A 27,153-nucleotide genomic window follows, 5' to 3' on the forward strand; every position below is an offset into this window, starting at 1 on the left:
ATATTAATACACTGGATTATAAAGTTAAATAAGTCTTTGTTTTATTCTCTTCAGACTAGAGAAGAAACGTTTCCTGCTTTCTCCAATCTTGAAAAATTTCCCAGTTTAAGAACTTTTTTTGCCAATGGATAAGAAAAACTCACCTGCCGAAAAGCTAGACCACCAACCATCATTAAGAGAACAGCAGGCCTTTACCAGAAACTGTGCATTGCAACAGCCAAAACCACCATTATCAGACATTGAACCCTACACCATACTATTTTGAAATTAAAATGTAAACTTTCAAAATGGCACTTTTTAATCTACCATAATTCCTATGATGTTCCATATTTATGATACATCCCTAGATTTTATGAATAATTACATGTGACCACTACATTAAAAATGTATATCTTGGGGTATCCCTGGGTGGCTCGGCGGTTTAGCGCCTGCCTTTGGCCCAGGGCGCAATCCTGGAGTCCGGGGATTGAGTCCTGCGTAGGGCTCCCAGCATGGAGCCTGCTTCTCCCTCCTCCTGTGCCTTGCCCCGCACCCCCCATCATAAATAAACAAATCTTTTAAAAAAATGTATATCTTAAACAAGTTATGTTAAGCTTGAAATTAAATTCATTTGTTATTACTATACAGATGATTGCTAAATCCTCATTACCGCTCCCTCTATCTAATTCTAAATATAATTCAGCCTGGTCACACAGTAACTTCAGGAAGTAAAAGAACTTTCTTTAATCACTAAAAAATCTATAAAGAAGTTCTAGCACATTCCAACACTGGGTTCCCAAAGGTCTGATAACATTTTCCTTAGGAACACCTAGCTGGCTCAGTCAGAAAACCATGCAACTCTTGATCTCAGGGTCATAAGTTTAAGACCCATGTTGGGTATAGAGATTATTTAAAAATAAAAATTAAAAAAAAATCTTAAAAAATTTTTTCTCTAAAAGGACAGATGAAAATTCAAGAATTAAAAGCTATAAAATGATAGTCAATTAGTCAACAATTATTTCTTTATAAAGTAATCTCCCACATCTACCACTATATTGGGTGTAAGTACAGGAAGAGGGAGATTTTTGGTTTTCTTTTTATCACTACTGTTTTACAGTTAATGATACTGTTTTATCATGCCAAAAATATGGACTGCTTCACAAATTTGTGCGTAATCCTTGCACAAGGGGCAAGCTAATCCTGTATCATTCTAATTTTAGTCTATGTGCTGCCCAAGCAAGCACAGAACAGGGGAGGTTTTTTTTAAAGTTCAATGTATAACCCTATCCCCAAAGGGTCATACAGAAACTGGGAAGATAAGATATGAAACATCTGCAGAACAACCACATTCTAAACTTCGAGTAAGAATACCAACTACAGAAGTAGTTCAAAGAAGAGATTTTTATTTCTAATTCATGGTGTCTCTGAACAGATATGTATCTCATATTAAAACCATCTTCATATAGGTTTTGGGGGGAAATAAGTATTTTGGTAACCAAAAACATTATACAATCAGACTTGTAAAGCGGTAATTTATGTCCATTCAGTCACCATTTATAAGTGACATATACTAACAGAAAAAATACAAAATGCTTTGTGTCAAATCACCTTATTCCTAACTTTCTTATAAGATTCAAAATAAGGAAGTACTAGGAGCTGAACTGATTGGCCTTATTTTAATAATTAATATTGATTTAGAAATGCTGGCCTCCAAGCAAACATGGAAATAATAGTATCCCACAGAGAAGATAACAATGTAATTCCAGAAAAGGGATCTCCACAACATTAGACTTTAATGAATTTTCCACCCTGAGTGTAAAAGAGTACAGATTCTACTAACCTGTTCTTTTTCAAATATACTTTTCCAATTCCACAGTAGGCCAAACAATCAAGTCCCTCATTGGGGTAGTGTTCAATCATCCTCTTAAACTGGTTTTCAGCTTCAGATAATTCCTTCAGTAGCAATAAAAATAATGATCACTTAAACTACAAAAAAAACACTAGAACAGATTTTATCTGAAGGCTGGTTTTTTTTGTGTAATATTACAAACAACTGTATATCCAAATATTTCTATGGCAAAATTAAACCTTCTGCATTTTATTTTCATAGCAAATATACAAATTTTGACAACAGGATATACAGAGACACAACCAAAGTGATCTGGCTTGAGAATGAAAAGTTGGCATGGAACACATAAGACAACAAACCACACGAACATTTACTAATACACAGAGAGGGCCTGGTATGTGCTCATTAACACTAAAAGGTGTGAATTCATAGTAGAAGACTGACTAGACATATACACACCATGACATGTATCCTTACTACTGCTTTAACGAAAGCTTTTCATAGCTTAGAGTACATTCTTTTGAATATTCTCGACAGTGGAAACTTCTGCACACTTTGAATGAATGGTTTTGGAAAAAAATCCAAAGACACTTAGCTCAAGGCAATCCTGGAAACCCCACTGTGGGTGAAAAAAGATGTATCACTACAAAATGGGAGTTTCTAAGAAGCTTTGAGGCCAGTTCCAAAGGGAGCATTCAAAAAATGTTTTAAGCAAGAGCTGTAGTGGAGCAAATACATTGCTTACTTCTGGGGCTACTCTGAATGATGACATTCTTTTAAATGTCCAAGTTCTATCATATCTGTTTTTTTTTTTTTAATCAGTCTCAGTAATTCAAAGTAAATAAAAAATTTAGTGAACTATTTCTTCTATTTTTTTTTAAGATTTTATTTATTTATCAATGAGAGACACACAGAGAGAGAGGCAGAGACACAGGCAGAGAGAGAAGCAGGCTTCACGCAGGAAGCCCCATGTGGGACTCGATCCCAGGACTCCAGGATTGCACCCTGGGCCAAAGGCAGGCGCTCAACTGCTGAGTCACCCAGGGATCTCTATTTCTTCTATTTTGATAAAGCAAAGTATGATAAGACATTTCTTATCACTCCGCCAAGAATAGAAGAATTGAGATCATGAAGTTCTGTTTCCAACAAATGGAAGACATTCATCTGTCACAGCAAGAACGAGGAAAGAAACATATAACAAGGAAAATGAACCTCAGACACTGTGGACCACACTGAGAGTAGAACCTAACAGATGACTGGATCCTTATTAGGTAACAGTTATGGTTACATCTTCATTTCCTCAAGGACACTTGAGCCCTAGTTGGCAGAAAGGATATATTATACCTGAGGTAATTCTAGAGCAATTTTAACTTTTATTAAAAACTAAAAGAAAACCATAGAAAGCAAAGTACAGCTGACTCTTGAACAATGCAGGGGTCATGCAACTAAAAATACTGGTATAACTCTTGATTCTCCAAAAACTTTACTACTAATAACCTACTTGACTGGAAGCCTTATCAATAACAGAGTGGATTAACACATATTTTATATATGTGGTATATACTGTATCCTTATAGTAAAGCAAGAGAAAAGAAAATCATAAAGAGAAAATACATTCACAGTACTGTACTATGTTTTTTTAAAAAAAAAAAAATTCCATGTATAAGTAAGTGGACCCATGCAATTCAAACTCGTATTGTTCAAGGGTCAACTGTATAATACTGTGCAGTGCAGATAAGCTCACTTTCCAGGAGAGCCCAAAGAATCATGAGTAATGGAAACCATGTGTGCTCACACCTATACACTGATTGTGGTTGTGGGAAGCCTGCACTTCAGAAGATAATAAAATACCAAAACACTTAGCACCTAGAACTAACAGATCTTAACACAAAGTTGAAGTCTCCTTTCTTATCTCCCCAGGCCCATTCCTTCCATCACTAAACGCAACCGTTATCTTAAACTTGATGTTGGGCTAGCCTGTTTTTTTGTCACCTTTACAAGAGGCAGAGATAAGGGATGCCTGGGTAACTCAGTGGTTGAGCATCTGCCTCCGGCTCAGGTCGTGATCCTGAGGTCTCAGGATCAAGTGTCGAAATTGGGCTCCCACAGGGACCCTGTTTCTCCCTCTGCCTATGTCTCTACCTCTGTGTGTCTCATGAATAAATAAATAAATCTTAAAAAAAAAGAGGCAGAGATAGTTATAAACAATGTATGCTATTGTTCCATATGTTTTCCAAATTGCACATAGTGTTATCATAACATTTATTATGTTCTGCAACTTGTCTTTTTCACTCAACCTATTTTCTTAAATCTATGATGCTACAATAGGCCTTTTACTTTTTATACAAGTAAAAAGATTCCTACTGGTCATCTGACACACCTTTTTTCTAATAGGATCACCAACTACATTTTCTTTTCAATAAAAACACCACAAATTAAACAGGTACTTCAGAAGAAATTATCAAGAAAATACACAAAAAGAATTAAGCCAAAGTGGCAAAATTTTTTTACGTATCTTCTAAAATTAATGGCACATTTTAACTATTTATTATCTATCTCTCTTATAAATCTTACCTCAGGCTGTCCTATTCCAAGGAGAGAAATAGCAAGTCCGTAGACTACTAAGACATAGTTAATCATGGCCAGGTTCAATTGCTGTCAATAAAAATGGTCCAGTTAAAAATGTGAACATAATTTTGCCCAATTTACATCATACTAACTTGTTAGCCACAACAGGAGAAAAAAAAAATGTAACGAAATCTCTCTAATCACTATGACTGAAACAAAGGCCAAACAGAATTAGAAAATATATTTTGCAAAGCTATAGTTATAATGAAATCATGTATTTAAAACACAGAAACATTGTCTCAGTTCCTTGAAGGTGTGGTTCACAGCAGATCAGAATAACTGAGTCATTTTCTTTTCATTTTAAGTAGGTACTAGTGATGGATTAAGACATTTGCTCTCTTACAATCTAGCATAAATTATATATCTATCTAATTCTTTCTGGATGAAAAGATGGAACTAACGCAAGTCCAAAACCTTGGTTCAGTACTTTTGTAGGAGAAGCTAAGTATTCTAATGAACACCAAGTAGAGAAGGAGAGTCTAAACCTGGGTAATATACTAAGTGAAACCATAAGGGCTGAATCAGACAGAGCATTACAGCTTCTCACAACCTGGAGCAGATACAGCCAATCTGAGGTAGGACTAAGGTATGTTCATACAATGAAGTTAAAGCCTTGGTTCTCTTCTACATTCACCTGAAATGTATATGCATTGATAAACAAGCTGCAAGGCAATTTTACCTTTATTTTTTGAGGATCTAAACCATTGAGCAATTCTGTGAAGGCCTGTGCAGCACTGCGGCAACGCTGCTCCAACAAAGCCGTGTAACCATCCTGGATTAAGCTTCTCAGCATTTTCATTATATTAGCAAAATCCTGCAATAAAAAAAAAATTGTATTAAGTAATCCAGAGCTGTATGTGTTTAGCCTAAAACTTAAGATGCCAAAGTTCATCTTAGGGCAGTTTTATTTTATAACTGATCATAAAATATGTCAATAAATATCCAAAGCTGCCTTTTTGCATTATACTCCTTTCTCTACATGGCACCTTTTTTTTTTTAACTTTATTTATTTATCCATGAGAGACAGAGAGAGAGAGAGAGAGAGAGAGAGAGAAAGAGAGGCAAAGACACAGGCAGAGGGAGAAGCAGGCTCCATGCAGGGAGCCCGACGTGGGACTCGATCCTGGGTCTCCAGGACCACACCCTGGGCCGAATGCGACGTCAAACCGCTGAGCCACCCGGGCTGCCCATACATGGCACCTTTATAGTGAAAATCGAAAGGTACTGCTTCACCATCTTATTGCCAACACTCCTACTGCTACTCATAACAAGAAAGGGTAGTTCATTTTACACTACATGGTTCTAAGCCTTGCTCACTTTTCATTGAACAGACAGCATTTAGAAGTTTTAACAGCACAGAAAACACCAGCTACCATTGAAATAACTATCTGGCTGACTAGACTTAGACAAGTAAGAACAAGCAACCAATTTACTGATCACTATCAGATTTTAACATCTGCCCTCATGCTCTGGAACAAACCTTAATTCTCAGCAAGAAATGCGTATTTTAATCTTTGGCTCTACTTCTGCACAACATGTACCCGAACACAATAAAAGTATCAGGAGAGATACTATGAGGTTAAATGCAAAGGGAAAAGCATAAAAAATAAAAACAAAATCAGAGACACTTGGGTGGCTCAGTGGTTGAGTGTCTGCTTTTGGCTCAGGTCACAATCCTGGGGTCCTAGGATCAAGTCCCGCATCAGGCTCCCCCAGAGGGAGCCTGCTTCTCTTTCTGCCTAGGTCTCTGCCTCTTTCTCTGTGTCTCTTGTGAATAAACAAATACAATCTTAAAAAAAATCTCCAACTGTCAGAAATTCTAAAGATGCTTTTATGAAATGGATTAGAAATATGTTTTCAGGGCAGCCTGGGTGGCTCAGCAGTTTACTGCCACCTTCAGCCCAGGGCCTGATCCTGGAGACCCGGGATCGAGTCCCACGTCAGGCTCCCTGCATGGACCCTGCTTCTCCCTCTGCCTGTGTCTCTGCCTCTCTCTCTCTGTGTCTGTCATGAATAAATACATAAAATCTTAAAAAAAAAAAAAAAGAAATATGTTTTCATAAACTGCTTGAAACATGCTTCATTCCTACTGTCCTCTGTAAGATTGTCACATGTACCTAAATAGTTAGACGAATTTTAAAATGACCTCCATATTAAAATAAGTATTGTAGTCTAGGTTAATATACATTTTTTGGAGTTAAATTTAAATCCAATATTCTACCTTAGAAGAAAGAAAATTGTATTTACATAAAGGATGAGTTTTTCAAAGCAGACTATGAATCATGTTTACCCAAAAAAAGACAATCTTTCACTTAGTACTACATAGTCTACAAATGTTCAATGACTAGAACAGAGATCAGTCATGGTTCTGTAGATTCTGGATTTCATCAAGGTTTCTATTTCTTCTTGAATCAGTTTTTAGAAGTTGGGTTTTTCTAGGAATTCATCCATTTCATTTTTTTACACTTTGAAATTTCTTGGTATGGTATCATTCATAATAATAGTATTTTGATGTATTTGTAATATTCAAGAATCTTCAGAAATGCATCCTGGTTCACTCTTGAAATTGTTTTATGTCTTCTTTCTTATTAAGTTACAACACCAGCATATAAATTTTATTTATAATGGCAAAGAATCAACTGTTAGCTCTGTGGATTCTTTCTTTTATGTTTGTTTCTAGTTCATCATTTTCTACTTTGATCTTTATTATTTCCTTCCTTCTACTTTCTTTGGGTTTATTTGCTATTTTTCTTTTTTTTCTAGTTCCTAGGATAAATACTTCATTAATTTAAAAGGTTTTGTTCTTTTACTACACATATTTAGCTTGATAAACTTCCTTCAAAGTAATCTTTTAGCTGTATCCATTGCAATTTTTAGAAGAGTTTTTCTCTTAGTTTTAGGTTTACAACAAAATTGAAAAGGAGGTACAGAAATATCCATAAACTCATTGCCTCCTTCCATGCAAACCCCACTATATCACTCATCAGAACAGTATATGTAACTTTTTATTGAAGCATCATTAACATACAATGTTATATTAATTCCAGGTATACAACTTAGTGATTAGACACTGCTGAACACTATACAGTGCTCACCACAATAAGTGTAGTTACCATCTGTCACCATCCAGAGTTATTGCAGTGTTAATCACTATATTCTCTATGCTGTACTTTTCACCCCATGGTTATTTATTTCATAACTGGAAGTCTTCCCAATCCCTGTCACATATTTCACCCATTCTCTCATCCTCTGCCGTCTGGCAAACACCAGTGTGTTCTCTATATTTGAGACTGTGTGTGTGTGTGTTCATTTTTGTTTTGTTTTTCAAATTTCACATATTAGTAAAATCAGATGGTATTTGTCTTTCTCTAAGTTATTTCACCTAGTGAAATACTCCCTAGGTCCATCCATGTTGTCAAGAATGGCAATATTTTATTCTTTTATGGCTAAGTAATACTCCAGTGTGTATGTGTGTGTGTACACATTTTCTTTAACCCAGAATAGTATATTTCTTACCAAAGATCAACTACATGCACACATCCCAATCACTCAAAGTCTATAGTATACCACAGGATACATTCTTGGTGTTGTACTTCTACGGCTTTGGATAAATGTTCAAGGACATATGCCTGCTATAATAATATTATACAGAGAATTTTTGCTGCCCTAAAAATCCTCTGTGCTTTGCCTAGTAATCTTTTTCCCCTTAATATATACTTTTTAATTATTTCCTAAATACTACAGAATTTTATATACAAAGTTATTTGATTACTCTTAAATCTTTCAAAGAATAAAGTTTGCTCTTTAACAGTTTTAAGGTAGGTATAATAAAACTGCGAGTGCTCAAACTTTTTAAAATAATTTAAATCTTCTTAAAATACTTTTCTATTTTCCTATTTATTTTTTTTTTAATTTTTTTTTTTTTTAATTTTTTTATTTATGATAGTCAGAGAGAGAGAGAGAGGCAGAGACACAGGCAGAGGGAGAAGCAGGCTCCATGCACCGGGAGCCCAACATGGGATTCGATCCCGGGTCTCCAGGATCGCGCCCTGGGCCAAAGGCAGGCGCCAAACCGCTGCGCCACCCAGGGATCCCCATTTTCCTATTTATTTTTAATAAACCTATACATCCAACATGGGGCATGAACTCACAACTTGGGAGATTTAGAGTCACAGGCTCTACCAAGTGAGTCAGCCAGGCACACCTTAAAGTATATTATCTTAAAAGTTAAAACTCTGGAAAGCAAAGAATCTCAAATTTTTAAATCTCTGGGAAGCAAACAATTCTGTAGTGTCAACCATTAGTTAAATTTCTGGTTAAAGTGATTATCAAGTTAAAATCTAAATTAGTGGGCAGCCCAGGTGGCTCAGCGGTTTAGCACCACCTTCAGCCCAGGGCCTGATCTTGGAGACCCAGGATGGAGTCCCACGTTGGGCTCCCTACATGGAGCCAGCTTCTCCCTCTGCCTGTGTCTCTGCCTCTCTCTCTCTCACTCTCTCTCTGTCTCTCATGAATAAATAAAATCTTTAAAAAAAATTTTAATTAGTGATAGTTTAGTTTCTAAGGAGTCATATATAAGATATGTCCATAACTTAAACTACAAAAAATAAATCTTAGAGATGTACATGATTAGCATTCATATGAAAAATGTTTTGTTCAAAGGCTGCTTTTTTCATTAGGAATAAAGCCTTTTCAGGTCATGGTCTCTGGGTCCTGGGATTGAGCCCCACATGGGCTCCCTGCTCAGCGGGGATTCTGCTTCTCTCTCTCTCTCTCTCTTTTTTTTTTTTTTTAAGATTTTACTTATTTATTCATGACAGACACAGAGAAAGAGAGAGAGAAAGGCAGAGACACAGGCAGAGGGAGAAGTAGGCTCCATGCAGGGAGCCTGACGTGGGACTTGATTCTGGGGCTCCAGGATCACGCCCTGGGCTGAAGGCAGGCGCTAAACAGCTGAGCCACCAGGGCTGCCCTGCTTCTCTCTCTCTCTATCCCTCCCCATCACTCATTCTCTCTCTCAAATAAAATCTTTGGAGAAAATTAAAAAAGAAAGAAAGAAAGAAAAAGAAATAAGCCTTTTCCTTTACCTGATGTGCAGCTCTGGAAGATTTAGAGAACTGTTTTTCCAAGATGTTCTTCAAATCTACTGGTAAACTCCCTTGTGAACTAGAACTAATAGAGAAAAATGTTTTGAGTTATCTTAAAATAAAATAGCTTTGCTTATATAAAGAGAATATATTTACAGAAGGCCATTTTTTAAAAACTGTAGTTGACATACAATGTTACATTAGTTTCAAGCATACAATGCAGCAATACTATACATTACACAAAGTTCACTACAATAAGTGTAGTCACCATGACCTGTCACCATACAACATTTTTACAATATTTTTTACTACATTCCCTGTGCTGCAGGTGAAGGTCATTTTAAACACTGAATAAATGGAGTCACAAGTTCCTCCTTTGAAATAATACCAAAAAGTCAATTCTCCTCAAATTAATCTCTTAATACAATGAAATCGCAATAAAATCTCTATAAAATTAGAGATGGAGGGAAACCAGAAAAATTATGAAGATAATATACAAGAATAACTTAAAGAAAAATAGGAAATTGGGAGGATTTACACTGATCATCAAAAGTTATTCCACATATGGTCATCAATAACACAGCCTTGAAACAAGACATGTGCTCATTAAACACTGCAAAGATGCTCCATCTCTTAATGAAAATCTAATAATAAGATAGAACTGTTTCTAAAAGTCTGACTCCCAATGCTGGTGAGGATAATAAGCAAGATTCAGGAATTCTATGTGGTGTTTGCTGACACCAAATAGTTGCCATTTTCCACATCAATTCTCAATTTGAAAACAAAATCAAAACATCAGAAAAATAAATTTATCTCTAGCAGAACAGTTTAGAATTATAACTATGCATGACCCTGTATGTTTTTGGTCTCCTTTGAGGGTTAAGTAGGGAGAAGGGGAAGACTTAGGATTTTCCTTCTGAATAATAGAACAATATAGTACCTATGCCCCTGCTTTAAATTTAATTTTCCTAGCAGCATCATTTTTTTTAAAAAATGAGGCTTAACTATTTCGCTTAGTGCTTTGCTATTCAAACCCTTCTTGAAGCACCTACCAAGGAAATCAGCCTTACACGAAGAAGAGAAAGCTGACAGCTGGTGTAACTATGGCAGAAATGATTTTGCAGGGCCTCCAGTGTCACTTTTCTTGACCTCATGATTTTCTGTATCCATTTTAAGATTTATAATCTCACTTTGCAATCAATATATGTCTTTGTAGGCAATGGGGGGGGCATTAATTATAAAGATAGGTGGCAAGAGTTCCTACTGTTAATTTGCAGGGGGAAAGAGATATTTGATAGAACTTTTAAGTGGTTGCTTCATTAATGAACACGTTCCTTTAAGGAGAACTACTTTTTTAAAAGGGCCCCTAAAAACACACATACCCATGCCTGTATGTGCAGAGTAAGCACCAGATGGCCAAGAACTTGTTAATGGAGAATTCCTAAAGGAAGCCACTAGAGAAGCAACTGCGGGAGAGGTGAAGTAAGTAAATAGGGAGAAGACGTAATTTTCACTTTATACTTCTCTGAATATTTTTTTCTTCTCATGAGCATGTATTTTGTGATTTTTAAGAATTAACACTGATAGATCTCATATTCTATGCCTTTCAGATACTGGCTAACACTCAGATTTAATAATCCTTTGGCTAAAACTGACACACTCCACAAGATACACCCTTGATATTTGAAAGGGATTTTAGTACTCATTATAGCTACTACATAAAAGATCCTTTGTTTTTCCCCCCTTTACTTTTTTCTTAAAAGAGGAGGCTATGAGGGGGAGGGGCACAAATAAAAAACATACCTGAACTTCTCCAATTCATTGTTTCGAGATTTTTGTTTTCCTTTGTATTTTGGAGTCTGACCTGTGAATACAAAGTATTTGTTCCTGAAACCTGTTCATAAAAATCAACAAGCCTGAAAGCAAATTAATTGAAAATATGTAAATTGGAATAAACAGCAAAGGAAGCAACATTTTATGTAACTACAAACAGGTAAAAAAAAAAAAACAAAACAGCTACGATGACGCAGGTCTATGTATACTATAAAATTGTGAACGTAAATAACTATTATTTAGATAGGTCATAGTTCCTATTCTCAGGTAGTCTATAATCAGATGGGAAAAAAAGACAGTCACCAGTAATTACACAACAACCACCTTTAGGAAGAAGAGAAGATAGCATGCTGTTACTAACATATTAATTCCATATTAACTGCTCTTATAAACTCACTGAGGTGGAAATCATTAAATTTGAGTGGCCAGGAAAAGTATTAGTGGGGATGCAGCATTTGTATTTAGCTTTAAGAAACATGTAGAACTTGGGGAACCTGGTGGCTCAGTTGGCTAAGTATCTGATTTTGGCTCAGGTCATGACCTCAGAGTCCTGGGACAGAGCCTGCAGCAGCTCTATGCTCAGCGGGGAGTCAGCTTGTGTCTCCCCCTCCCCCACCCCTCCTCCCCCTGCTTGTGCTTGCTCTCTAATAAATAAATAAATACAATCTTAAAAAACGAAACAAACAAGTAGGATTTGGACAGGATGGGACAAACCCAAGAATGACATTCACTTTAAGAAACTCTAAGTAAGGGATCCCTGGGTGGCGCAGCGGTTTGGCGCCTGCCTTTGGCCCAGGGCGCGATCCTGGAGACCTGGGATCGAATCCCACATCAGGCTCCCGGTGCATGGAGCCTGCTTCTCCCTCCGCCTGTGTCTCTGCCTCTCTCTCTCTCTCTGTGACTATCATAAATAAATAAAAAATTAAAAAAAAAAAAAAGAAACTCTAAGTAAACCTGTGTGATCTGGTGAGCTGGGTAAGAAGAGAAGGTTTGAAAGGGGCGGCAAAGGCCAGCTGAGGGGAGTGCTCGGAGGTCCTTTGCTTCTGATACTCCAGCTTTATGAGCCCAGCATTGGTCCCATGGGCAAGAATTGGGGGAAACATGCATAAAGTTGAGTAGAAGGGAGCACAGCAATAGGGACAGGGTGTTTTTGATGGAAACTTTGGGGAGAGACAGCAGAGGCAAGTCAGAACCAATGTATTAAGAAGAGAATCAGAGTCAAGCTGGTGGATGGCCTTAGAAAACAAAAGTGGCTTCTGGAAAGGCAAAAGAGTTTTAATTTGATTCCTGCAGTTTGATTTTGGGCAAAACTGTAGCTTTAACCCTGGGACCTCAATTTCTTTAACTGAACACAGATGCTGAAATGTGGACGGTATTTATTTACTTAAATGTGCTATCCAATACTAACAGCCTAAAAAACATCAATAAATTTTTTTTTTAAGATTTTATTTATTCATGAGAGACACAGAGAGAGAGAGACAGAGACACAGGCAGAGAGCGCAAGCTCCCTGCAGGGAGCCCAATATGGGATTTGATCCCAGACACTGGGGATCACGACCTGAGCCAAAGGCAGACGCTCAACCACTGAGCCACTCATGTGCCCTGAAACATTAATAAATTAAAAGGTGTTTTCCAAAATAAAAGTTTTATCTTCAAAGATATTTTCATGTGCTATTAGACTTACATCAGGTAAGACAATCACCTGAGTCTCCCTCTTTACAGTTTTCCAATGTGCTAGCCAAATGGGAATGGCTAGGGGTAAATAGCTGGAAATGTGGCCCTGGAGCCTAAGAAAAGACAGAACTGAGGGAAGCAAAAGACAGAAATGGTTGCCAGAAACAGAAACACTGAAAAGAAAACAAAAGAGCCAACAAACAAGAAAAAGGAAAAGAGAGCGAGATGATCACTAACCAGGTCAGCAATCTCACCAAAATAAACCTGGGATGAGCACATGGAAGCCTTAGACAAAATACTTGTATCTAATAGCAACCTTGAGTCATCAAGAAAATCCATATTTTTCTTAAACTCTGTTTTAAAAGCCAGGGAAGCATATAATCCACTTTAGGATGATTTTCAACAAAATCTGGCCATGTAAAGGGAGACTGAGAAATAAATGGAGCATGAATTTTTGCTTCTCTGGACCCTTAATTTCCCAATGATGCCAAGTAAACAAAGTCCCACTGTGTGTCTCTGTATTTACTAGATGCAGAAATAAACATACGCACTAAGCACATACAAGTTAAACTGGTATCAGCCTAAAGCATTTTCAACATCACCCCCCAACAGGGTGAAAGTTAGTTCGTAACAGATGAAAAAAGAAAATCTAACTTTTTAAATATATAAAGCACAAATGTACGTACAGGACATAAATGGATAAACAGTATTTGTGGTAGGAGGGCAAACAGGAAAAAAATATGTCTAAAAAGCCACCTGGGACATGGACAGGGGCTACTAATGAAATTAAAGCTGAAAAATACTGGCCTTGGGCACCTGGGTGACTCACTTGATTGAGCATCTGCTTCAGCTCAGGTCATGATCCCTGGGACCTGGGATCAAGCCCCGAGTCAGGCTCCCTGCTCAACAAGGAGTCTGCTTCTCCCTCTCCCTCTGCCGATCCCCCTACTTGAGCTCTCTCTCTCTCTCTCTCTAGTGCTCCCTCTCTTTCTCGCTCTCTCTCTGCTTGAGCTCTCTCTCTCAGATAAATAAAATCTTTAAAAATTTAAAAAAAAACTGGCCTCATGGAAATTAGGTAGCAGATCAAAGAGTTTCATCCTCCCTTTCTACTACATTTATTTGAATTTCTGAAATTAAATGTATTAAATAATATGAAAAGACCGAGCACTGATTTCAAATAAGTATTCAATGTTTTCTTAACATAGAAGCATTATAAAGTAAAAGAAGAGCAAAAGCAGATGTACGTGAGGTTCGTGCAAACATTGGGGCTGGAGTTTTAAGACGCTACCTTAATTCAGCAACAACTTACTAAGGAAAAAACTTACCTGATGGTGGTAGAAATTCAGGATGACAGTCACAATCATCTACCTTCAAAGCTTCATCTACCACCTATCCATGAAAACAAAATTCATGAGATTTTAAAAAAATAAAGCCATAAAGCACTCAACTGCTAAATAATAAAACAGAATGGAACAGAATTTACCCAATGGCCTAAAATCAACAGATAATTAGGCCTAAGTAAGGAAACAAACAAAATGATATCTAGTGATAATATGACAAATTCTCTAATGATAATTCTACTTCCAACACCTGGCATGATGCCTGACAGATTATTTAATAAGTGTACTGAATAAATACTATTGCATCCTTCCCTGTATGCTCCTCTCTCTAACTGAATACAGCCTCTGAGATTTTCATTACTAACAATAAAAGGACTACACAGTGAGTTGGAAAAGCTCCTTTAAATGCCTACCAGCCACATACTCCAAAATATCATTTCCTTTTCTCCTAGAAAACCCTGGAGAGAAATATTAACATGGACTTGGTGATATCTGTTGAGCTTTTAGTATACAACTGTCAGAGGAAAACTCCAATTCAGGATATCTAGGATATCAATTAGAGTCAGGATAGAAGGCCTAGAGGTGCCTCAAAAACCAAGAGGCCTGGGTGCTGGTAAGCACAGTAGGGAGTCAAGGCTGGAGACCACTGCTGGGAAGAGCAACAGGAGGCTACACAAATGCCACACAAATGCCTCAGGCAGAGATGGGGAAGGCGTGCCCCCAGGCCCAATATAACACAAGTCCTGTGGGCGAGCTCATGCGGTGCCAGGCAGCCGAGTAGACTGCAAAAAAAAAAAGGGAGGAAAAGAAAAATCGGAAGCACTGTAAGAAGTGAGGTGACATGGCCACCAGACCTCACTGTCACTCATTCCCAAGGGACTGTTTGAGAGACATGTAAAGCAGGAAAGGCATACAAAGAGAACTACCCAAGTGATAAAATGATATTTAGAAGAACACATTTTGAAAACACACCAATGTGATTTCAAAAGAAACTCTGTGACACTGAAATATTTTCCTCATGTAGACGAAGGACATAGTGGAATATTTATTAAAAAGAATCATTCTTGGGACACCTGGGTAGCTCAGTGGTTGAGTATCTCCCTTCAGCCCAGACGTGATCCCGGAGTTGCAGGATCGAGTCCCACATCGGGCTCCCTGCACAGAGCCTGCTTCTCCCTCTGCCTGTGTCTCTGCCTGTCTCTCATGAATAAATAAAATCTTTAAGAGGAAAAAAAAAAGTATCATTCTCTTTGCTTTCATTGGAAAAAGGAATTCATATCATCAAAATATTTAATTTCCATTATTACTGGAATACTATTGTAAAAACATGAGACTATCTATAGTTGAAGAAATCATTTTAATTTTTGTTTTTTACTGAACCTACCTTTAGATTCTGATTACCACCGTTTGCCATTTCGCGGTTAGTTTTTCTGGAATCTTTTTCAGTTTCCACAAAGTTAAGTGAAGTACTAAATGCAGGTGCTGATAAACTAGGTATGTAGGCCCTGAACAGGAAATAAAAGAAATAATTTATTTCTGTTCATTAGCATGCATTTTTAAAAGTTATCCTTCAAATAAACAAGTTCCAGCAAATATTGCCTTTTTTCCTTGGAAGAAGGGTAATACTTAAAAAGAATCTACCTCTGACATTGGGTTTTATATACAAATATTACTTTAAATTTCATAGTAAAAACTCAAAATAGATTAACAACAGTTCAATAATATATTCTGGTTTCTAATATTAAAATAAGTAAGTCTTCTGGTTTTAAATTTAACAGCTTCAGTATCTTAGGCATCTAACATATGTGGAGGAAAAAAACATCTATTTTAATTGCCAAGTAATAAATACAGAACCCTGGCTGCTATTTGTTTTCTTGTGAGCATACCTGAATCTGTCTGTTGTCTATCTCTAACAGGAAGTGTCCTAGTCTTAGAAAAGAACCAAGAGGCTGGAAGTACATGTTTTCAGGACAGGAGCTTAGAGTTAAAGGTACAGACTGTGTTCTGTTCTCTGCTGCCATGACCCTCACTGAAAAAAGTACTCCTATCCAAGCACAATGACATCCAATTAACACTTCACCCATATTTTCCCAGAGGTTTAGGCTACTGATCTCCCATAAATACACATGCAAATGGCTCAATAAAACAGTCCACAAAATAAATCTGACATTCACAGGTCACCTGATCTTAGACACAAACCCTTCTTCCTTCTCTCCCCAACTTTACTGTGGTTGCTATGAGCCACAAAGCATCAGATACAGTAATTCTGAAATTTATAGGGCAGAGCCATCCCAAGTAACAGCTACTGATCTGATTGGTATCGACTCACCTGCTTTCATAAAAGGCTTTAATTGGATTTCTAGTTGGTGTTCGACCTATAAAAACCAATCACACACATACATAGTAATCAGTGGATTGGCAATACATACTTTGAAGAGATTTTCAAATATCCTTTAAGTTGACAGTAAGAACATCAAATTTACAGAACTGAAAAATAAACCTAAATAATTCTTATTTCCAGATGTTTTTAGTTTTCAGGATAGCTTCAGCAAAATGTTACACAGCCTTATTTGACATCCCATTACATTGATCATTGACTACATGCAGCAGTATATAAATCCAAATCAGAGATGGTACCTGTCTTCAAGGAGCTCACAATCTTATAATCATGTTATGTTGGATGATAACAGCTCAGCTTCCTAAGACACTAAATACCCAAAGCAGAAAAAATAGGAAAAGACCTATAAACTGAAAGTATAGAGTAAGGGAATTTCAGGCATTGGAGAAAGCAAAATCACTTAAGAAAGAAAACAAGTGAATGAAAATCTAGAATTCCTAGCCCGAACAGCTGGTTTCTGACATATGGGTCTGTACCCACATACAGATGTATATAAGCGTATGTGTTCAGCATGCTACAGAATTAACCACACACTTGGTGCAAAAACATCAAACGACTCTACTGAAGGGTCTTTAAGAAATGACTAAAATGGAGGAAAAAATTTTAAACAATTTTGTTTCAAAAGGCTTCATTTTCTTCAAAATCTCAAGGCATGTTTTTCTATAGAAGAATAATCATTTGTTATGTTTCAAATAAAAATACAAATAATTTATAATTACCTAGTGGAATATAACACTAATGTACGTACTTCCACACAAACAGAAATGGAAAACTTCAGTGACTTGACCAAGATAATGTAACAAAATAAGCACAAATCACCTGAGAGTTGACTTATGATCCTCCATTAATCCAAGAAACCCACCTTCAAGAGTTTTAAAGGGAATTCAACTGTAACCAAAGAATCTTAGGTGAAATACCTTGCAGGTCTTCTATTTGTTTTTGTAACTTTACATGCTGCTGAATTAGATCCTTGATTCCCTCAGGGTCATTTTTACAGAGTTTTTGAGCTTTTATGTTTGCTTGCAGGGCCCAGTCATATTCCCCCAGCATAGAAAGAGCAGCACAATAACGATAATGACCCTGTTCCAAAAGATAAATTTAATTTTTTCTCAAAAATATGCTTAAGTTAAAGAAAATAGATAAGGAAAAATATTTTGCTTGAAAACTGATTACTCAAAATGTTAGATTAGAATCCTACCAATAAAAAATTTGTTAAATGTTAATACCTCTCAGGAAATAAAATTACCTAAATGAACTAAAAGTGAAATTATCAAAGTATTTATAATAATTTTAACTAGAAATCAGTATTTTTGCTTATGAGATTTTTGTACCCCAAAGAAAATAATTCAACCTTTATTACAGTTTACTAGTAAAGAACAAAATATATTACTTTGTGCCAAATAAAGTACAAAAAACACTCATTATAAATAACTTTATTTTTTTCAAAAATATTTTAAGGTAGTAATAGTCTCTAAGTCTTCACATTCCCTACATTTTCGAAATTAAACAAATTTTAGAGCTGGAAGGAACAATCAGCGTACAAGTGGTTTTTCGCCCCGTATGAAGAGCATGGTCGCAAATAAGGGGTGCATCTAGGTTAGATCTTCCATTCAGCTTGTTCTTAATCAACTTTTAATTATTTCATCTCTAAGTGTTGTGCTTGGTTTTAAGAAAAGATCGGAAAATCACTCATTTACACAATTCCAATTATCAGGGCTTTTGATTTTGTTTTGTTTGCTACAGAACCACACAGTCCTGTCTGGCCTGATTTATGCATTTTGGGAAATCTCTATCCCAAGGATGAATATTTTAATCTAGAAAGCTAATATAACCAAATCTGAGACTAACTCAACCACCTCCTCTTCTAGCTACTCACAAACTGAACTTCCATTGAAGGCACAGTATCTCCACTTGAGAACTGACTTACCGTGAGAGACGCTAGAAATTGGCCTACTGTCACACTTACTCAGAGGCAAACCAAAGAATACTGACCTTATGACTTTGAGTCCAGAGTTTCTTCCTCTTTACTACAGATTTAACAAAGGACATTCTCACTCTATGAGAAACTACTGAGTCAGAAATAAGTGACCCCTTTAGGAAAAATGAGCTTTTCACTAAAAAAAGAAGGCCAGAATCAACCACAGGGACCTTTGTTTATGCAGGTTCCATCCATATATAATCCTGCTCTGTGTACCAACCCAATCTGTAAATTCTGAAGCACTTTCTTAGCCAGACTATTAAGGCTCAGATCAAAGATTCCAATTCAGATTGCATTTGCTTAAACTTCGCTTTTCCTCAAAAGGCATATGAAGACAGATTTCTCAGATATACTATAAGACTAACATCCTATCCTCCAGGAATATTCCAACTTCAAAATTTAGGCAACTACATAAAAAAAAATAAGTCACAGCATAAGAAATATGATAGATTATAAACCATACCTGCTAAATTTGTAGAAAACATTTTTTCTTTCTCTTCCTCATCCCCACCTCCTAATCTCCCATCTTCCTCATCTTTTGCTGGATTCCCTAAACTCTGTAAAACGTAGTATAGTGTCTACTGGTTGAGAAAGGAGTTTATTCAGATCTCACTGCTAAAGTTATCTGAATGAAGCTTAAATTAAAGGCATCTCACGGGAACCCTGGGTGGCGCAGCGGTTTAGCACCTGCCTTCGGCCCAGGGCGCGATCCTGGAGACCCGGGATCGAATCCCGTGTCGGGCTCCCGGTGCATGAAGCCTGCTTCTCCCTCTGCCTATGTCTCTGCCTCTCTCTCTCTCTGTGTGACTATCATAAAAAAGTAAAATAAATAAATAAATAAATAAATAAAGGCATCTCAGAGTTTCCTAAACTCAAAACAATACAGTTTTGCTTTTCTTTGACACTACCTCATTCTATCACATATATAGAAATTCCCTGTTGTTCATTTGCCTAGCATCCTCTCCTTTTGGGTGCCACCATGTCCCTACACCCCATAGTAATGGCAGGACTGGGACTAGTGCTCCATCTCAAAAATTAAGGGAGAGAAGTATATGACCCAGGAGACTGACCAATCGAAATGCACCATTTTCCAGGTCATAGGATCAGTCTATTCGTGGGTACATGGATCAGGATCAGTCTGAGGCATCCCTTAGTTGTAATATATAGGTACTAAAAGATTAGGTTCGGGGATCCCTGGGTGGCTCAGCGGTTTAGCGCCTGCCTTTGGCCCAGGGTGCGATCCTGGAGTCCCGGGATCGAGTCCCACGTCGGGCTCCCGGAATGGAGCCTGCTTCTCCCTCCTCCTGTGTCTCTACCTCTCTCTCTCTCTCTCTTTCTCTCTATCATAAATAAATAAATAAATCTTAAAAAAAAATAAAATAAAAGATTAGGTTCCCTTGCCACGAGAATTAACAGTTATTAAGGATATGAGTTTGGGGCTCCTACTACATGGTAAAAGTCTTTTAAAAAATGAAGCCAAGAGAGCCTACACTATGATTACCACTTCTGGTAAAGATGGAATTAACAGGGATTTGGATTTACACTCTTGCCTAAAACAAACAAGGACAAGATATATGAAACAAAGGTTGGCAAGAAACTGAATATCAGGCAACAAAAGAAAGTGACCCCCAAGAGATAAGAAACACATAAAACAAAAGCCCTATGATTGATTGGTCCAGCTTACTGAATGGAATTTCTAAATTTCTAATTTCTAATAGAATTTCTATAGCACAGGGAGAAGGAACCCAGGCATGGACTGCAATTTCAGTTCAGGAGACAGCGACAGGAGTCCAGGAGAGCCAAGGCAGTGCAAGTTCACAGCACAAAGGAAGAGAGAGGAGGCTGCTCCACAGAGAACTCCAGAGATCCTCACGTGGTGCCCCCACGTTAAGTCTTGAGATGAGTACTAATCAGTACATACATGTGGGACAACTACCCAAAACTCAAACCAGGGAAAGAACCACTAGAAAGGCTAATAAGGAAACAACAGTCAGCATTCCCACAGGGCCAGGAACAATTCTTGTTTCCACCAGCCAGAGTGGAAAACATCATAATTCATGGAATAACAGGCAGAGTATTCAGAAGCATTTTGCTTCTGTTATAGATAAAAAGATAGCCCTTGACCAAATACCACTATGTTCCCAATCTATCAAAGCTTAAAACAGGACTCCAAAGAATTACACTGTTTCCAAGTAACTTTACTGCATCCCAAAATGAAGCTCAAAAATATTTACAGATACACAAAAGTATCAGTAAAAACAATGTCTTGCATCCAAAAAAATATTATTAGGTATACAAAGAAGGAAAATGTGATCTATAAGGAAGAAACAATCGAAAAGAGTCAGAAATGACACAGATGATAGAATTGGTAGACAAGAACATTAGAACAATTATAAACATATTCCATATATGCAAGAAACTAAAAGAAAGACTGAATGTATCAAGATGTGAAATACATAAGGAATACTCAAACTGAAATTCTAAAGATGGAAGTTTCATCATTTAAGATGAAAAATACATTGGAAGAAAATTGGGGCATATTAGACATTGCAGAAGGAAAAAAAAATCAGTGAAGTCAATACAGCAATAGAACCCACCTAAAAAGAAACACAGAATTAAAAGGGATAAAGGAGACTGAAAACAAAGCTAACAAAAAACCAAAACTGAGAAATGGGGAAAAAAATGTGTACGGATTTGGATCCAGTCATGCCTACAGGTAATGCCTAGACTTTTCAATTATGTGAACCAACTACTTAGGCCAAATCTGAGTTAGGTTTTGTCACTCACAAACAAGAGTCTTAATATACCCCTCAATATTAAAAGGTTCTTGTGGACATCTGTAAGGCTACTAGTTTGTATGCTATATAACCATATCAGAAGGCAATGCAAAAAGAAATGCCAACAAATGTCTACTGATAATACCAGAAAAATTCCCACTCTTTGGTATACAATGACACACACTCTCTTGAGCCTGAAAGCACGTGTAGGGCAGCTGGCATTGTATCAGTCTTCTCTATCTGGAAAGAAGGAAGAACAATGGCTCACCTTCACAGAAATCTAAAGAGAACCTTCTTATACAGCCTTATATCATAGAGAAGAGACTCAACAGACATAGGCTCATAGTTCATCTAAAGTAGAAGTACAGAATGCACCTTGCACAGTTCACCTTTGCTTTTAAAGCTCAAGCCACCTTTTAATGAGCACTTCTTTCCAGTAAAATAAAATGAAAAAAATGACCTAGATATAGTAACCAAATGTTTTTAATACATACTAGGATTTGTGTTTTGCATCTACACAAGTATTTCTACAATCATCACAAAACATCCCTATTTAAATAAAGTGAATGAACCCACATAAATATAGTCAACAGATCTTTGACAACGATAACAAAGGCAATACAATGAAAAAGACAGCCTTTTCAACAGTGATACTGGAGCATCTACATCAAAAAAAAAAAAAAAAAGCATCTAGACCTTACATCCTTCACAAAAATGAACTTAAAAGGAATCATAGAACTAAATGTAAAAATGCAAAAAAAAAGGTAATGACTTTAAAGATACAATACCAAAGGCAAGTACCATGAAAGAAATAACTGATAAGCTGGACTTTATTTTATAAAAGATTTTATTTATTTATTCATAAGAGATACACAGAGAGAGAGAGAGAAGCGGGGGGGGGGGGGGGGGCGGGTGCAAAGACACAAGCAGAGGAAGAAGCAGGCTCCATGAAGGGAGCCTGATGCAGGACTCAATTCTGGGACCCCAGGATCACACCCTGGGCTGAAGGCAGGTGCTAAACCACTGAACCACCCAGGGATCCCCATAAGTTGGACTTTAATTAAATTAAAAACTGCTCTCTGAAAGTTGCTGTCAAGAAAATGAGAAGATAAGCCACAATCCAGAGAAAATATTTACCAAAGACTAATCTGTTAAGGTCTATTATGCAAAATACACAAAAACTCTTAAAAAAATCAACAATAATGGGGATCCCTGGGTGGCTCAGAGGTTTGGCGCCTGCCTTTGGCCCAGGGACTCGATCAGGTTCCCTGCATGGAGCCTACTTCTCCCTCTGCCTGTGTCTCTGCTTCTCTGTCTCTCTCATGAATAAATGAATACAATCTTTAAAAAAAAAAATTCAACAATAAGAAAACAACCCATATAAAAACGAGTCAAAGATCTTAACAGACACCTCATCAAGAAAGGTATATAGTGGCAAATGAGCATATGAAAAGCTGCTCCATAACATACGTCATTAGGAAAATGCAAATTAAAGCAAGATACTACCATATACCTATTAGGAAGGCCAAAATTCAGGACACTGACAATATCAAATGCCAAGAAGGATATAGAGTAGCAGGAACTTTCACTTGTGGCTAATGGGAATGCAAAATGGTACAGTCACTTTGGAAAACAGTTTGGCATTTCCTTAAAAAACTAAACATATTCTTGTCATATGATCCAGCAATCATACTCCTTGGTAATTACCCAAAGGAGTTGAAAACATGTCTACATAAAAACCTGCACATAGGTATTTATATCACCTTTGTTCATAATGGCCAAAACTCAAAAGCAACAAACATGTCCTTCAGTAGGTGAATTGATAAATCAACAAATCAACTGGTGGTGCATCCAGACAATGTAGTATTTGTTATTCAGCACTAAAATGAAATCACTATCATGTCATGAAAAGACACAGCAGAGACTTAAATGCATATTATTAAAGGAAAGAGAAGGTTATTTGAGAAGGCTACATACTCTATGACATACTGGAAAAGGTAAAACTAATGGAAACAGAAGATCAGTGGTTGCCAGGGGTTTGGACAAGCAAATCAGAGAATTTGGGGGAAAGTGAAAATACTGTTTAAATGATAGGTAAATGTCATGATTCATTTGTCTAAACTCACATCATATATAACACTTAGGGGGACATCTGGGTGGCTCAGCGGTTGAGCATCTGCCTTCAGCTCAGGGCGTGATCCTGGGATCTGGGATCGAGTCCCACATCGGGCTCCCTGCGGGGAGCCTGCTTCTCCCTCTGCCTGTGTTTTCTGCCCCTCCCTCTGTGTTTCTCATGAATAAATAAACAAATCTTAAAATATATGTATATAAAACACTTAGGAAGTGAATCCTAAGATAAACTATGGACTCTGAGTGATTACAATGTAGGTATAAATTATAAACCTGTGTAGGTTTATCAATTTTCAAATTCTACCACTCAGCTGGGGTACACTCCAGGGAGCCTGCTTCTCCCTCTGCCTATGTCTCTGCCTCTCTGTCTCTCTCATGAATAAATAAATAAAATCTTAAAAAAAAAATTCTATCATCCATATAATAAGTATTTTAGAGTACACGCCAAATGTCAGGGTCAGTGATCAACAAAGATTCTGTATCAAGTACAAAGATGACTCATAGTAAAAATAGCAACAAAAGCATATCCAGTGCTGGATAGTCAATCCAGTTTTGTCTTTTATTTGTAAAAGTGCTACCTTTCTGGGCCTAATCTCTTCATCTGTAAAATAAAGCATTTAAAAAGACTCCAAAATTTAGATGCAGGAGTCTACCTGGGGCATTTCACAATCCCTAGGCCCCAATACACATCTTGGCCACATGAATCATTATCTGGGGGACTCTAAAATTCTATGACTAATATTCATTCTAATTTAAAAACAAATGATGTAAAGCCAGGAATGAAGTCTGAAACATGTATCTTTCTGTGTCTTATCTAAAGCTTTACTTAAAAAAAAATTTTTGTGTGTGATTTAGGAATACATACAGTGATTAGTATCATAAACACCCAGAATTAATTGCTAACATTTTGTTATATTTGCTTTTGATTGTTTTTTACTAGAAGAAATAAAACCAAACAGATATGGCTGCAATCCTCTTTGTACCCTATCTTTCCTTCTCTAACTGCCCAGGAGGAAACATTATCACGAGTTAAGTGTTTTTCTGGCCTATATGACGCTTTGTTTTTTTTTTCATCCAACACCATTTTTTAAATATGTAAATGTTGATAAGCCAGTTAATTTATTCCATCTGCAATCCAGTATTCGGTTCGTTCGTTCACTAAGTGCTTGCTATGTGCCAAGCAGTTGTCAGGCAGTCCAGATTCAAGAGAGAATCAACCAAACAAAAAAATCTGTCCTCGTGGAGCTCACACTGTACAGGACACACACTAAACATAGCTTAAATAATACACACAGTATGTTCATAACGTTAATCACCAAGAGGGAAAAAATAAAGCAGGGAAAGAGGATAGGCAGGGGCAGGCTTGTCATTTTAGTAATGTAGCCAAGAAGCTTCCACCTAGGAGACTTTCAGTAAAACACAAAAGGAAGTAAGGGAGCTAGCTCATACTCTGGGGGAAGGCATTCTAATTGTAGGCAGAGGTCAGAACAAGTAAAAACTGGGAGTGGACTTGGTATATTTAAGAAACAGGTAAGGAGACCAACAGGTCAACACACAGTGAAGTAGGGAGAGAGTGGTAGGTGTGAGGTCGGAGACATAATGGGTGTTTAAGAAGAGGGGCAGATCAGAGCAGACCATACCTGCCTTATCAATGGATATGTAGGTATCTGTAGTTCTATGCCATTAAAGCAACACTGCAATGACCATTTTGCATATCTTACCATGTGTACACACTGCAAAAATGTTTGTGGGGTACACACACTCAGAATCAAATAATTACAGCATATGCACATCAGAGTGCTCTCCACTTCAGTTGCAACCAATTCTCACCCACTGGTTTATGGAAGGTTCCTGTTGGTACACACATTCACCAATACTTGGGACTACTGGTCTCTTTAATTTTTGCCACTCTAAAGACCTAAACAATATCATATTGGTTTACTTTTACTTAGTACATGCAGATCTGTTTGGAAGCTCTTTATTCTGCTCTCTTGGTTTTGTTTTTCTAACTGTACAATTTTAAGTGCTAGGAAATAGAACATAGTTTATTCTTATTGCCCATTCAGAATTTCTCTTCTGTGAAACACTTGTTTATTCACTTGCCCATTTTCTACTGGGTTTCCTATTTATTGCAATTATTTGTGTATTCTGGATATAATCCCTATCAGTTATATTTGTTTTTTATATGACAAATTATCTCCTCTCAGACTAGGACTACTACATTCATGATGTCTTTTGACATACAGAAGTTTTTAAGTTTGACAGAATCAAATTTATAAGGACCCCCCCAACACCAAATTGTGCATTTTATGTTACATAATAAATCCTTTCCCACCTGAAGCCTATAAAGACAGCCTCCTACTACAATTCTCCTCCTAAGTTTTAAGTTTCATAGTTAAGTCTTTAATCCACCGGGATTTACAGATCCTGACATCTCAAACACTAAGGTACCCTCCAGATCCTCAACATTTCTACCTGCTTCTCGTTCTCCCTGCTGAAGTAAGTCTCCTTTCTGATTATGGAACTGAAGATTCCCCTCTCGTATTCTTGAGTTTGGCATTTTATCCACTGTTTTTACATATAAATTTACATCCTGTACACAGATTTTTCATAAAGTTATACAGCATTACCTGCCCAATGTAAAGATAAAAGAAACCTACCTTCGTCCAATTGCTCTTCAGGATAGTGGCTCTCTTTCCATCACCAAGTGCATTTCTAAAAAGAAAAACAAGAAATATTCATTTTTATTTTTTAATAAAGGCAGTATAAATTGTGTATCTATTTGTACTTCTTGAATTTTCTAGAAATAACCTCGTTAAAAATATTTTTAATTTTTAAAAATCCATATATGTCCATTATAGGAAATTTGGAAAATACAGAAAAGTAAAACAAAAGGAAAAAGTCACCCAGAGTCACAATCACAACTACCCAGGAATAAGTACTTTTCCTACTTCTGGAGTGTTTCCTACACATCTTGTCTACATCTTATCTATATCTAACTTGTTACTATCTGCATAGTTTTTCTACACTATTTTTGCACATCAGCAAGACTTCCGGTCTCCAGAAAGATAACTCCCAGATCTTTCATACATCAGGTAAACTACAGTAGACAAAGCATAAAAGCTGAGACAGCTGGGAATTAAGTTCAATACAATCACTAACTCTCCTCGGGATTATTTAGGAAGTTTTTAACCTCTCTGGCCCACATTCTCATATGTAAAATGAGGATAATAATTCTAATTAGTTTAAGCCAATCATGGCAATTTCATTCTCCTTTCTACTGACTGGTTTGGGGAGTCATATGACCCAGTGCTGGTCAATGAGAGCTAAGAGAACTCAACACTCTTAAAAAGAGATTACAAGGAAGAACAAAACTAGGTAACTTACACTATCAGACAGCAGGACCCACTAAAAGGCTATATATAGTTAAAAAAAAAAAAAAGTCTATCTAAATACAGATGACCTGACCAACAGATTAGG

The 27,153-nt window shown here is 36.9% G+C and overlaps 1 protein-coding gene and 1 non-coding gene across 36 annotated transcripts in view; both read right to left on the reverse strand.

The window, feature by feature from the left end:
- TTC3 (tetratricopeptide repeat domain 3) overlaps window positions 1-27,153 on the reverse strand; it is a 118,322-nt gene that overhangs the window by 60,078 nt on the left and 31,091 nt on the right. For 23 of the 35 annotated variants that reach the window (XM_025987864.2, XM_025987862.2, XM_072740579.1 and 20 more), the window contains 10 exons: window positions 26,334-26,388; window positions 17,706-17,868; window positions 16,720-16,765; window positions 15,775-15,895; window positions 14,376-14,439; window positions 11,347-11,407; window positions 9,544-9,628; window positions 5,136-5,270; window positions 4,403-4,483; window positions 1,820-1,932 (listed from right to left, as the gene is read on the reverse strand). In XM_025987864.2, the coding sequence (XP_025843649.2) occupies window positions 1,820-1,932; window positions 4,403-4,483; window positions 5,136-5,270; window positions 9,544-9,628; window positions 11,347-11,407; window positions 14,376-14,439; window positions 15,775-15,895; window positions 16,720-16,765; window positions 17,706-17,868; window positions 26,334-26,388 (924 nt within the window). The remainder of the gene's footprint in view (window positions 1-1,819; window positions 1,933-4,402; window positions 4,484-5,135; window positions 5,271-9,543; window positions 9,629-11,346; window positions 11,408-14,375; window positions 14,440-15,774; window positions 15,896-16,719; window positions 16,766-17,705; window positions 17,869-26,333; window positions 26,389-27,153) is intronic. The other 12 variants (XM_025987868.2, XM_072740599.1, XM_072740605.1 and 9 more) reach the window with 1 other exon arrangement.
- Window positions 1,121-1,223, reverse strand: LOC112911386 (U6 spliceosomal RNA). The gene has a single exon (XR_003233368.2). It is a non-coding gene; the product is annotated as a U6 spliceosomal RNA (small nuclear RNA).

The sequence above is a fragment of the Vulpes vulpes genome, chromosome 15 (assembly GCF_048418805.1).
Source record: "Vulpes vulpes isolate BD-2025 chromosome 15, VulVul3, whole genome shotgun sequence".
Taxonomy (NCBI): domain Eukaryota; kingdom Metazoa; phylum Chordata; class Mammalia; order Carnivora; family Canidae; genus Vulpes; species Vulpes vulpes.